General features: G+C 41.3%; 1 protein-coding gene across 1 annotated transcript in view; it reads left to right on the forward strand.

The window, feature by feature from the left end:
• Positions 1-13,043, forward strand: part of LOC122789619 — a gene marked incomplete in the record, with an annotated part of 1,015,902 nt that overhangs the window by 193,830 nt on the left and 809,029 nt on the right. The window contains 1 exon segment of the mRNA XM_044057014.1: positions 11,932-11,981. Within this exon segment, the coding sequence (XP_043912949.1) occupies positions 11,932-11,981 (50 nt within the window).

A 13,043-nucleotide genomic window follows, 5' to 3' on the forward strand; every position in this document is an offset into this window, starting at 1 on the left:
TATGGACCCAAGACCAGTTGAATCTACACATAAATCTAAAGGAGATGCTGGCAGTGAAAAATGCAATCCAGGCATTCAGACCACTCCTTCAACGGGGTCATCTGCTGATAAGGACCGACAATACCACAGTCATGTGGTACATCAACAAACAGGGAGGTACACATTCATATCCTCTATGCCGGATGGCAATGGACCTGTGGAATGTGGCCCTGAATCTCAACATTCAACTTCAGGCCAGATTTGTACCAGGAAAAGAAAATTCTCTAGCAGACACCTTAAGCAGAACTACCACGGATGCTCACGAATGGATGCTGCATCCAGATATCTTCAAAGCCATAACAAAGAAATGGGGACTACCAGAGATAGACCTGTTCGCCACCCCACACAACCACCAATTGAAGAAATTCTGCACAAGAGCATACCACCCACTTGCTTGGAGGATGGACTCCCTTTCCTTCAGCTGGAAAAACCTGACAGCATATGCATTTCCACCTCTTCCCTTGATGTACAAAGTTCTACTGAAGATCAGAGAGGATCAGCCAAGGATAATCCTGATAGCTCCAGACTGGCCGAGGCAACATTGGTACCCGCTACTGAGAAGCATGTCTCGGACACACGCATGGCCTCTATCTCTATGTCCCTTACTTCTAACACAGGACAACTACAAGATCCTACATCCAAACTTGAAAACACTGCAGCTAGCTGCTTGGAATATTGCATAAAACAAAATAACCCAGGTTTATCCCAGAGGGTTAAGGACATTATCCTGGAGGCACGCAGACCTTCCACAAGGAAGACTTATTCAGCCAAGTGGAAAAGATACCTCATTTGGAGTGCAGCAAAGGGAGAAAATGTCTCATTGGCAAACATAGCACACATCCTGGAATATTTAGCAGAACTGTTCCACAATGGCCTGTCTTACTCCTCCATTAAGATTCATGCATCAGCAACTTCAGCAGAATACAACATGGATCCTCCTGTTTTCTCTCATCCTCTACTCAGGCAGTTCTTGAGAGGAATCAAAAATGTAAAACCTCCAAGGAAACCACCTTTACCTACATGGGATCTCAACTTTGTGCTGGAAAAGTTAACACTTCCTCCTTTTGAACCAGCAGCAACAGCAGAATTACAGTTCTTGTCTTGGAAAACTGCTTGCCTGCTAGCAATCACTTCCGCAAGAAGGGTATCTGAGTTACAGGCATTAATGCAGTACAACCCTTCCTTATCTTCCATCAGGATAGAGTCTCTCTGAGAACTAACCCTACCTTTATGCCAAAAGTGGTCTCCAGAGCATCATTGAACCAAGCAATTCATTTACCTACATTCTTCCCCAACCCACAGAACAGGGGGGAAAGACTACTACATACCTTGGATGTGCACAGACAATTACGCTACTATCTGGACAGAACTAAGACCAGCAGAAAAACTGACCAGCTTCTGGTAGCATATGCAACAGGAATGCAAGGAAAAGCAATTTCAAAACAGACAATCTCAAAATGGTTAGGAAATTGCATTCGATTTTGCTACTCTTTTCATGGAAAGACAACTCCTGAAAATATCAGACCTCATTCCACAAGAGCTACAGCCACCACTACAGCTTTCCTACGAGGAGTGGCTACCAAAGACATTTTAGAAGCTGCTACTTGGAGCTCCGTGCATACATTTGCCAAGCATTATAATCTTCCCTTATATTCCAGATCCCGAGCAGGTTTTGCAACTGCTGTTTTGCAAGGGATCTTAACTACACCATCTTTATCTTAGTGCCTCCTCCCCCAGTTTGGCTATGGTATTCTACCCATATGTTAGGACTGCAGATACATCCTTGAAGGACGTAGTGCAGTTTTGTACCTACCATAAATGTAGATGTCCGATAGGTATGCATCTGCAGTCAGGATTACCCACCCTCCTTCCCCTCTGTGGTATTCCTAGGGTATTTATCCCTCTAAGCTAGCTGGGGGAATCTATTATGGTGTATTTGTTTGTATATATGTATGTGATATATATATATATATATATATATATATATATATATATATATATATATATATATATATGTATATTCTTATATTGTTTGCTCTCTACTGTTTGGAATTATTTGCATTTATCCAAATTTAGCCTTCCTAGAGGGCACCTGGCATCTGGGGCAAGAAACACTGAGGAAAATGGCGTCAGCTGATGCCTTTATACCCAATAAACAGCAGCTATGATGTCTGGTGAAGTGCGACATCAGCCGAGGCCAGACCCAGACTTTGGAATCCGGCCGACCGAAGGGCTGCCTGAGGCAGGACAACCCATATGTTAGGACTGCAGATGCATACCTATCGGACATCTACATTTATGGTAGGTACAAAACTGTACTTTTCTTTGGTTAGCCAAGGGGCAGCTATAGTTTTTATTCTTTTTTGTCCTTGGTGGAGCTAGGGAATTTGAAGTGTCTAGGAAAGTAGAATTAAAGTGGTATGTGGCTTTATCAAGTGGAAGGGTTTTTAGAATTTTCCAATTCATTTGTTTGCGATAGTTGGAGAAGGTTTTGGGGTCAAATTTACCAAGGTTGCGGGTCTGAATATATCGATGTTGGTGCGGATGGGAGGTGGTTGCATGGTAAATAAATGCTGGGAGGTGGTCACTAATAGAGTCAGGGATGGTGCCAGAGTTGGTAATTTTATTTGGATGGGTGACTAAGATCCAATCGAGTGGACCCTGGGGGATTTGTTTTATTGGGTCTGGTTTAGACTTTGATTTCCATTTTGTAATAATTGCTTTTTTTTTGGCAGTCACCTTAATTAGGCTCGGCAAGGCCTTACTATGTCTAGGCAATTCTGATTCTGTATCATAGCTCAAAAAAAAAATACTTTAGTTGCACTGATTTGTTCTTCCAGCATCTCTGACAGAGCAGTCTATAGGGCATCTTGTAAGTCTGCCAACTCAATACACTCCCAGAAAATATGTTCCAGTTACATCTTTCTTCCCCATCTTACCTCCAGCATTGGTGGTCTAGTTGAGGAAAAATTCTCTTCAGTTACTTGGGATATAAAAATATCTAAACACTTCCAAGCAAATATCATACATTTCTAGACTTTGTTGCATATTTAGGAGACAAGCACCACCCCCCATTTTTTGATAAACTTTTAGGAGGTCTTCCATTTCTAGACTTGTATTGCAACAGTGATCCATATATAGAACGTAGTACAGCTATGTAAGAACTAACCATAACAGTAAATGTTTAACTTTGATTACTGTTGCACAATGACTTCCTTGCACCTACGTCCATGAGTAAGCTTGGCCCTTAAACAGTTAAGAGGTGATGAGGACAATGGTGGACAAGTCCATTCTCTGTGTCTATACCTGCAGGTTTTCCTAGTCCTTAAAGGTAGTGAAGTGCAGTTGAGAATCTTAACTTTTTTTGTCATTACCAAAGGCTCTTCCTTGTTATTTGTATCACTGAAGGTGAAGTTGATATGAGCTATCTGCCTCTGGCTGAGGTGCAAACATATGTCTTTGTGTTGGGGAAAAGTATGCCCTGTCAGTGTCCATTGCACAAAGTGAGTGTGTGTTCAATTGCTGTTACCGAATAACCATGTCAGGAGATTCTGCTGCAAAAATGATGTCCTACTCAAACATGTATTCTTGGGTGAGCTGTCCTGCAACAGTACTTCACTAAATTGGGTGAGCTGTCCTGCAACAGTACTTCACTAAACTGATGTCTTAAATGGCTCTCAACAAGACAGAATACTTATTTTGTACTGTTAGTTTGAAAATGCTCTGAAGGTTTGCTTAGAGTTTGCTGTAACTTTCTTGACTTAGTAAACTAAGAAAAAAAATAGTTTAGGATAAAGAATGAGGGTGACCCAACCAATAAAGCAAGGCCATCTCATTAAAGATAATTTTACCCTCGGTGCAAATTACTTTTACCTATTTATAATTGAAAGGCATCTTGGCTGCTGCCAATGTAGGTGATGCCCTACATGTGTGCCAGTTGTCCAGCAAGCTGTTTGCTAGAAAGTAAATTTTTATTACTGTGATGTAAAAGTTTTCAAACATATTTAATTATAACACTAATTTTTGCATGCTTCATTTGCAGATATGCTGACTTCTTGTTTTTGTAATGTTGCTCTAGTGTTGGGCTATGGTAGGCTACTAGAAGTTGCCAGATTTTGCCCAAGCACGTAACCCCTTATAATCTTTGTACTGTATTGTAACTTCCCTAGGTGACCCTGGAAATTTACACTCCCAGATGCAGACCTTTACTACACAAGTAGCATGTGTGTGAAAACAGGAAGGTTACACAGCTTAGTCTGTAAACTGGATTGTGAAAGTGGGGAGACATTTTAAAAAGTGGCGTTTTAATTTTATAGGAGGCTTGAGCTATTGGTTGAACTAAAATTGGGAGCATTATAGAGCTGGAGAGAAACTGTAGTGAGTTGCACAGCTCTTACTGTGAAAAGTTCCAGATGTAATCTCAGTTTTTGAGACTGAGGCATGAGCAGTAGCTTGGGCTATTCCCCTGTAAAGTGTAGAGAGGATGTGTGATTCAGAAGAAACTGGACTGCTTCAAAAGCCTATTGTACTCTATACCAAGAAAGCAACTGTCCTGCACTGTGCACATACAGGTAATTTAGGACTGTAATTTAGTGTAGTAGGATTTTTTGTCTCTGAAGATTTGTTTTTTTGCAAAGTTATGGAGCTGTGTATATTGGAGAAGGGTTTTGGGAAGTTTATTATTTTGGTAAAGACTCATCTGAGGAGGAAGACTCTTTCTATGTTTTATCCTGTGAAACAAGTGGTTGGCCTGACTGGGGAATCTGGGTCTGGAGTACCTGAAATACCTTGAAAAGAGAATGAGAAAAGGTCTCCCAAGTTGGAGTAGGGTCTTTAGCCCTGTGTTTCTTGGTTTTCTTTTTAAGGAAGTAGAAGGAGCAGTAGTAGGCCTGGGTGCTGATATTGGAGTGGATGGCAAGGCAGTAGAAAACCCCTCCAACACCATGAGCTGTGGTTCCAAAGCCTCAGCGGATGTACACTGGATATCTGCTGACCGGGGGGCTACCACTTCGGTTCACGGTAACAGTGAAATATCCGAAGTCTGGAGTGATCCTGTTCTGACACTCGCATCAAGAATCTCACCGGACACCTGAGGCACAGCTTGGATGTTGGACCTAACTTTCTTTGCCTTCTTCCTTGGTGGCTCGTCGGAGGTGCCCGCTCCACCTTCCATCCCAGACGCCAAACATTGGCCACACAGATTCTCCAAATAGAGATTTAAAGCTGACAGACGGCTTCCAAGGATTTTGGGGACAAAAGATTGGCAAATATCACAGGACTTTGTCATGACCTGCCCCCTAAACAAAATAAACACTGATCGTGCATGTCCTTATGTGGAATTTGTCTTCCACAAGCGCACTTTCCCTTCCTAGTTGGCATGCATCTAAAAAGGTAAGGGAAGAAGACAAAACCCACAAGGGCACTTATTTCAATGCAGACAGCCAGGAATGATGGTCGAAAATAGATGGCTGAAGTCAAACAAACGCTGGACTACTGGAGCTGGCGATCAGATGTCTGAAACACACTGTGGTAGAAAAGTTCTGAATTGGATAATTTCAGACATCACAGATATAGCCGGTGTCAGTGTATGGCTCTTACATGCAACAGTACCTCTGCTTTCGATACTTTGGTATACTGGCCGGATATCCGGTGCCACAGGCAGCAATTCCCCAAGGTTAAGAATACTGCAACATGAGAATAGAAGGACATCTACAAAACAGTAAAGGTACCAATAAGGATAAGGAGAAGAAGAGCAAAATGAAAGAATATAAGATAAGGCAGTCAAAGCAGAAGTTGCACTGAACAGGTGCCACAAAAAAGAAAAACATGAAAGGGAGGAAAAAAAAAGGATTACTGCAGAAAGTGTAGGGCACTTCAAAAAGGAATAATCCTGCTAAAGCAACATTTTGGGAAGAATTCTAATCTCCATCAATGGTCAGAAAACAAAAGCTTACTTAACTTTGGTACCACCCTAAATTTTCAGCTATCAACATTATTTAACTATAATGTTGCCTTTGTTAGTGCCTCCTTGCTATACTCTGTCTTAACTCTAGAAATTTTTTATAAAAAGTTTTACTCCAGAATAAGATCACTCTCATGCCACACACAATAGTTATCTTTCTTAGTTACTGAGGATGTTTTGAAATGTTTCTAGGTCCTCACTCCAGCAATATAAAAAGAATATACACAGTTATATTGGGCGAAATCTGCTCTTTTTATAAGGCTCGTGTTTAGATTAGTACTGCTTTTCATATGGCATGCATTTACATTGTCATCTTTTATATGCAATCTGCTCTACTGTTATACAGACTTTGGAAAAATGCAAACAATTATGTATAACAAGTCCAGATATTGTTTAATGCACCACTACCAAAGAAATATAATTGGATTTCTTTTATTTTTCTGTTCGAAACTGAAGATTTCTTCACTGGAACTCCGATGAAAAGGAGCCATGTCTCCAGTGGGACATTCCCTAGTAATCAAATGCTAAGTAAATCTATACAAATAAGGCATCCTCAGTAGGTGATTCTGTAGGCATCAACTTGTCTTAAATTGATCTTTCATAGAAATCTTACCATTAACCAAGAAGCTATCTACTGTGCAACAAAGCTAAAGATATCATTCCATAACCATGCAGTTACTTCACAAATTATTTTTCATACTGTTTTTCTATCCTAGTCTCCTTCCCAGACTGAACACAAGATGCCCAGATTTGTTGCTCTATACCAAATTCTTCTCTAAAAACAGAAGTTCTGACATTCTTCACTAAACTGTCTAAAAAACAGCGCTACATTGAAACAAATTATTTCATGTTACCTGGACAGAATGTCAGCTGTACTGCATACGAGTTGATGTACGGATGGGAAGATGGACATTAGGCAGAGAAATGATGCAAAAATACCTCCGTCAGCTGCAGCTCACTATGCAGTCGGTATAAGAATTAATGGCACATAGTAAGATTACACTGCCAACATTCATACCAACATAGCACTCGGTGCAGACAGAATGGTAGTACCAGAGCACACAACAAATCATCTAAGTATCTAATTCAGTACAGTACAACACCTGAAGAAGGTGCAAGTTGAGAAATGGGATGTACAACGAGGCAGCACTGTGTGCCACATATAAGCATTGTGCAACAGAAAGGAGGTAGGGTATACATTTGTTTTGGGAAAGAAGGATGACTACTCTGGTGTAACACTATTACTGCTAGAGGACCGTCAGTTTCAACACAAAAATTTTACACAGCACAAATGTCTCAAATTGTCCTGTTCTTCTCAGATTGAATCCCCTAAGGATTTTGTTACTCCTGATTCCCCTGGAGAAGATTTTGCCTTTGGGGATACTATTACTCTGTTTAGGCAGCATTTTAAGTGGGAGGTCTCCAATGTTTCTGAGACCAAGAAGAAATGTTTTGAACTCCTGCAGATGGAGCAGCCCACACCATCTGTAGTTCTGCCTTTACTTCCAGCATTCCAGGATGCCTTCTTAGCTGCTTCCCACAGCCCAGAGTCACAGCCTCCTGCTAACAAGAGACCAGACAGGTTTTATAAAGTGACTGTAAAGGAGCAATATCTTTTCAAGAATTTGCCAGCAGATGCTGCTGTTATTGCAGTTTTAGCTGACAAGTCTTCAAGGCAGCTACCTTCATCTTCCCTTTTTTCCACTGCTAAAGATGGTACATTTATGGATAGGTTGGGGAAGATGTAGACGTCTTCCACCTTGGCCATAAGACCACTTTACTAGACTCGTATAACCAAGTTTGTTCAGCATTCCCTAACCAAGGCTTATAATATGCTGTCTGACATGCCTGACACCAGATAAGGCTCAGCTGAATACCCTTCTGTCCATGGTATCCCAGGTGACAAGGCACTCAATTAAGTACAGCTATGGTGCTGTTGAATCCTCTTCCAAATCAGCTGCTTCTGGTTCTGTCTTAAGGAGGTTCCTTGCTCACCTCCACCCCCTTCTCCATATGCTTAACCCTATCCCTACCCTCCTGGCAGAATATTACCACAGACAGATGGCTGCTCTCCATCATGGTGAGAGGATACCATGTCTTGTTGGGCATCTCCACCATTCCAGGGAGTAGTTCCACAACCTCCACCTAGTCGGCTTCCACTTTTTCTCACTATCCTGAGCCAACTCTTCTCTCAGGGCGCTATGGAACAATTACCAGAGTATCAGTTAGCCAAGGGGTTTTATTCCAGAATGTTCTTGGTTCTAAGAAAGGATGGTCCTTGGAGACCCATTCTCATCCTATCCTACTTCCGTCTTTTCCTCAAGGTGCCTACCTTCAAAATGCTCACACTACAGCACCTTCTTCCCCTTATTCCTCAGCAAGCCTTCATGGCTTCCCTGGATCTGAAGGATGCATACCATTACATACCTGTTCATTTTCGTTTCTCAGTGAGTTCCTCACATTTTCAGTTCTCTGCCTTGCCCTTTGCACTCTCCACAGCCCCAAGATGATTCACCATGTGTGTGGCCCCAGTCACTGCATATTGCAGACTACAGGGCGTACACATTTATCCTTACTTGGATGATGATCTGATCCTACAAGATTCTCTCACACTGTCTCAACACCTGGACTTGGTTTGCAGGATCTAGGTTTCACTGTGAATTGCCTAAAGTCTCAAATGACTCCCTCACAATATCTTGTTTTCCTGGGGTGCAGAATAAGGACAGACTTGATGTTAGTTGTTGTCCCTCCCCAGAAAATGGAATTTCTCACCCAATTTTTCTTCTCCCTCCTACCACTACTAACAATCTCAGCCAGAGAATTCCTGAGAATCCTGGGATTTATAGCCTCCTTGGTCCCCATGATCCCTCTAGCCAGGATGAACATGAGGAAGTTTCAGTGGGTACTGAGAAACTCTTGGAACCAACACGTCCATCCCTTGGAAACAAATCTTTCTCTTCTTCCCTGCTTAAAAAGTGAACTTACATGGTGGATCTCCACTATCACCCTCAATCAAGGGATGCACTTGCAGATTCCTCCACCCAAACAGCGTCTTTACACAGATGCATTAGATCTAGGTTGGGGGGATATCCTTCACAGTACCAACATCTAACACAAAGTGCAGGGGGAGTGTACCATTCAAGAAAGAAAGTACCACATCAATCTGAAAGAGTTAGGGGCCTTTTTCCTGGCAATACAGGCCTTTCAAGAGATCCTTCTGACAGGCACATTGAAGGTCATCACAGACACCATGACAGTCCTGTGGTACATAAACAGGAAAGAAAAAGATCCTACCCTCTTTGTAGTCTTGAAATTCAAATCTGGTCCCTAGCAACAACACTACATATTCATTTGCGGGCAGATTACATTCCATCGGAGAACAATGTGATGGCAGACACCCTGAGCAGGACCTTAACACCCTCCCAAAAATGGATTCTTTACAGGGAGGTGTTTCTGGATCTAGTTCATAGGTGGAGTATTCCTGAGGTAGATATGTAGTGCCTCTTCCCAGAACAGACAGATGCCCCCCTTTTGCACACGGCTTTCCCATCCACAAACCTGGAAGGTGGATGCTTTTTTATGGGAGGGAATGTTCCTTTATGCATCCCCCCATTTCCTTTGATTGACAAAGTCCTCCTGAAAATACAGAAGGACAAACCAAAAATCCATTTTGGTGACTTTCTTCCAGCCAAGACAGCATTGTATTCCCCTACTTTTCCTTCTAGCCCAGGGCAATCACCACTGGTTACCTCACCGCTTCAATCTACACTCACAAGACAAGGGGTATCTTATTCATCGCCACCTTCTAAGTCTCAATCTTCTGCAGGCAGCAACTTAGTCCTCTGTACATACCTTCACCAAGCATTGCAAATTGGACTCCATCTCCAGGGCTAGAACAGGATTTGCTAGGTCTATCAGACAGTGTGAGTAATAAAGTTCTGATCTCCTTCAGGCACCTATACGCAGAGGGATGTACTCAATGTTCTGCAGGACGCCAGAAAACCAAGTACTAGGAGAAATTATTTAAATGGAAAAGTTTCTCCCATTGGTGCCTTAAGAGTAAATGGGACCCATCTCAAGCTTTTGTTCCAGTGGTCCTTTCCTACCTGTGAGTTACTGCATTCAGGGTTGATTTATTTTTCAGTAAAAGTGCATCTGTCTGCTGTTTCTCCTTGCTTCCCTTGACTCCACCTCTGGCTTCCAGGTTAGATGTCAAGCCCTTTCTGAAAGGGGTCCTTCAAATTGGACCTCCTCATAAGCCCATTCCCCCATTTTGGGATCTTAACTTTGTGCTGGAAAAACTTACACTAGCTCCCTTTGAGCCAGCCCACTCTTCCTCTCAAATTAAGTGCTTGAAAAGCAGTCTTGTTAGTGGCTCTCTCATCTGCCAGGAGGGTCTCAGATCCAAGCCCTTATGACTTCACATCCCTACCTTGTTTTCCATAAGGATAGGATTTCTCTAAGAACTTAACCCTTCCTTCCTGCCGAGTAGTTAATGAAATATCATTAAACCAGACCATAAACTTGCTTGTCTTCTACCCTCAGCCACAGAACTCAGAAATTACTTTGCCTTCCTTGGATGTTCATAGGCAACTGAGATTCTACTTGGACAAGAACAAACCCTTCAGACAGTCTGATCAACTATTTGTCTCCTTTCATCCTAGGGCCTTAGGCAAGGCCATGTCAAAATAGACAGTTGCCTCTTGGATTTCTAAGGCTAATGCCTTTTGCTGTTATCTTCATGGAAAACGAGTTCATTTGTCAAAGCCCATTCCACCAGAGCTGCTTCCTCTTCAGCAGCCTTTTTCAAGTGCATTGATTACTCTTCTCTTCTGGAGGCAGCAACTTGGTCCTCTGTACATACCTTCACCAAGCATTACAAATTGGACTCCATCTCCAGGGCTAGAGCAGGGTTTGCTAGGTCTATTCATCAGGGTCTCATAGACTCTGCTCCCCTACCTACCCCCCACATTACTGCCTAGGGAGCTTTGGTACTCTCCCTAAGGTTAAGAATGCTACAGCATGAGAATAGAAGGGCATAAAATAGTTGTGTAAGAACTTACCATAACCATAGATGTCCTTCTCTTCCATGTTTCAGTATTCAATCCCACCCACCTACCCTCCTATTTTGACCATATTATAAACTGGGTCCTTTCCCTGACTACTGACTTGTGCCTGGCAGTGGTGTTATACTACCTTTTACTCCTCCTATTCCTGGGGGCTCTCTCTATGTGGCAGCCATTTCTGAATTGGGTACGTGCAGACATCACAGATATAGCCAGTGTCCGTTTATGGCTCTTGCATGTAACGTCACAAGTACCCCTGCTTTCAAGACTTTGGTATACTGGTCGTATGTCAGGTGCTGCAGTCAGCAGCTCCCTAAGGTTAAGAATACTGCAACATAGACGTGAAGGACATCTATGGTTATGTTGAGTTCTTAAACAACTGTCCTTCACCTTTAGTTGTTTTTCTTTTCATTCTTTCTCAGTGTCCCCATAGAGTATGCAGTTTTCCTCCCCTAGATTAGTTCTGAATTTCATTTTAAACACGGGAGTTTAACAATGATTTCCAAACTTTTTTTTACATTTAATAGATTTTGGGTATCTTTTGTTTTGCTGGTCTTCTATATTGCATTACCATAAACTCAAATCCTTTTGTAATGTTTCTCACCTGGTAAGTTTTTTACTGTTTTTTTTTTTTTTTTTTTTTTTTTTTTTTTTTTTTTTTTTTTTTTAAACTTATTGCCTTTGGAGTTTCTGTATTGCAGATATTTAAGGACACTCAATTTTGATTCCTGTTTATCTGCTTAATTGACTACAACTGTATTTTATAGGTAACATATTTTTGTAGCTGCTCTATGCTTCTGTTTACTGCCTCAGCAGAACTTCGTAAGAAACCAGTTTGTAATGCATTTTTTTTTCTTTCCATAGTACTCAAGTTCACAACACAAGCTCCAGTAGTGATGATGTCTTTGAAAGTTGTAAGTAGATATTTTTCCCTCCATTTCTTACATGTTATCTGTGTAACAGGAATCAGCTTACAAGAGAGCTGAGATTCAGTTAGAATAAATTAAGCAAGTGGGACAACTCTGGGTCAGTCAACTGTTAAAGGTCTGATATCCAGTGAAAGTGATTGACGTTTTCATCAGTTGCAAATTTGTAAGTTTATGTATCCTTTGCAACTAACCCAGCATAATCTATCTGGTTTCCAGTCATTAAGAACAATGCACAGTATAGATTCTTAAATACTTGTCAAAGTCCAGGGCAGTCTTTTTTTCTTGGATTTTCAGGAGTGTTTTTCCAACTCTTACAAGTTTTGATAATGTCATTTTTCAGACTTCATTCCTTTTGAACTGTTTTGTATGCATTGTTCCTACAGATTCCCTTTATTTCTGTGTAGTCTCATAATGATTCAGCAGAGTTTGGCATGAGCTAGGTTCAAAGTAGAAACAGTTTAGCAGGTATTTCGTTTTTTTTTTTTTTTTTTTTTAAGAATTGTATATGTTCTAGTGTGAATACATGATATGACTTAATTGACGAGTGTAGTAGAACTGATGTACATTTTTATGTATTTATAGTCTTGGTTCTTTGTATTTCTGCAGTTAAGATGTTTGCAAACACCCAGTACATCACAGGCATGTAACTTGGACATTCATCATCTGTTTCTCAAAATAGTAGATGCAACACTCAGAAAAACAGTTTGTTGTTGGTTCATGTTTTTGACATCAGCTTTGTTCATTAATGGAGCTGCAGCAAGTATTACAAAAGAATAATACAAGTGTAATGCCAATTTTGTTAACACCTGGGCTTGTTAAGTGCACACACCATGACTTGAACCAGTGTTTTTTTTTATCTAATTCAGTATATTGGTTATCAGATCTGATAGGATCTAACATTGGTGCCTATTTTTAGATGCTCAGATCCAGGGTTCAGGCTCCTCTCCTACCCATAATCCCCTTCCATCCCTACAATACCTCATATCTCATTTGCTGCCTGTTGGCTCCGAGTCCACAGATCACTTCCTAACCCAAGTCCTTTTGTCT

This window comes from Protopterus annectens, chromosome 15.part0 (genome assembly GCF_019279795.1).
Source record: "Protopterus annectens isolate FY-2018-M chromosome 15.part0, PAN1.0, whole genome shotgun sequence".
NCBI classification, from domain to species: domain Eukaryota; kingdom Metazoa; phylum Chordata; order Ceratodontiformes; family Protopteridae; genus Protopterus; species Protopterus annectens.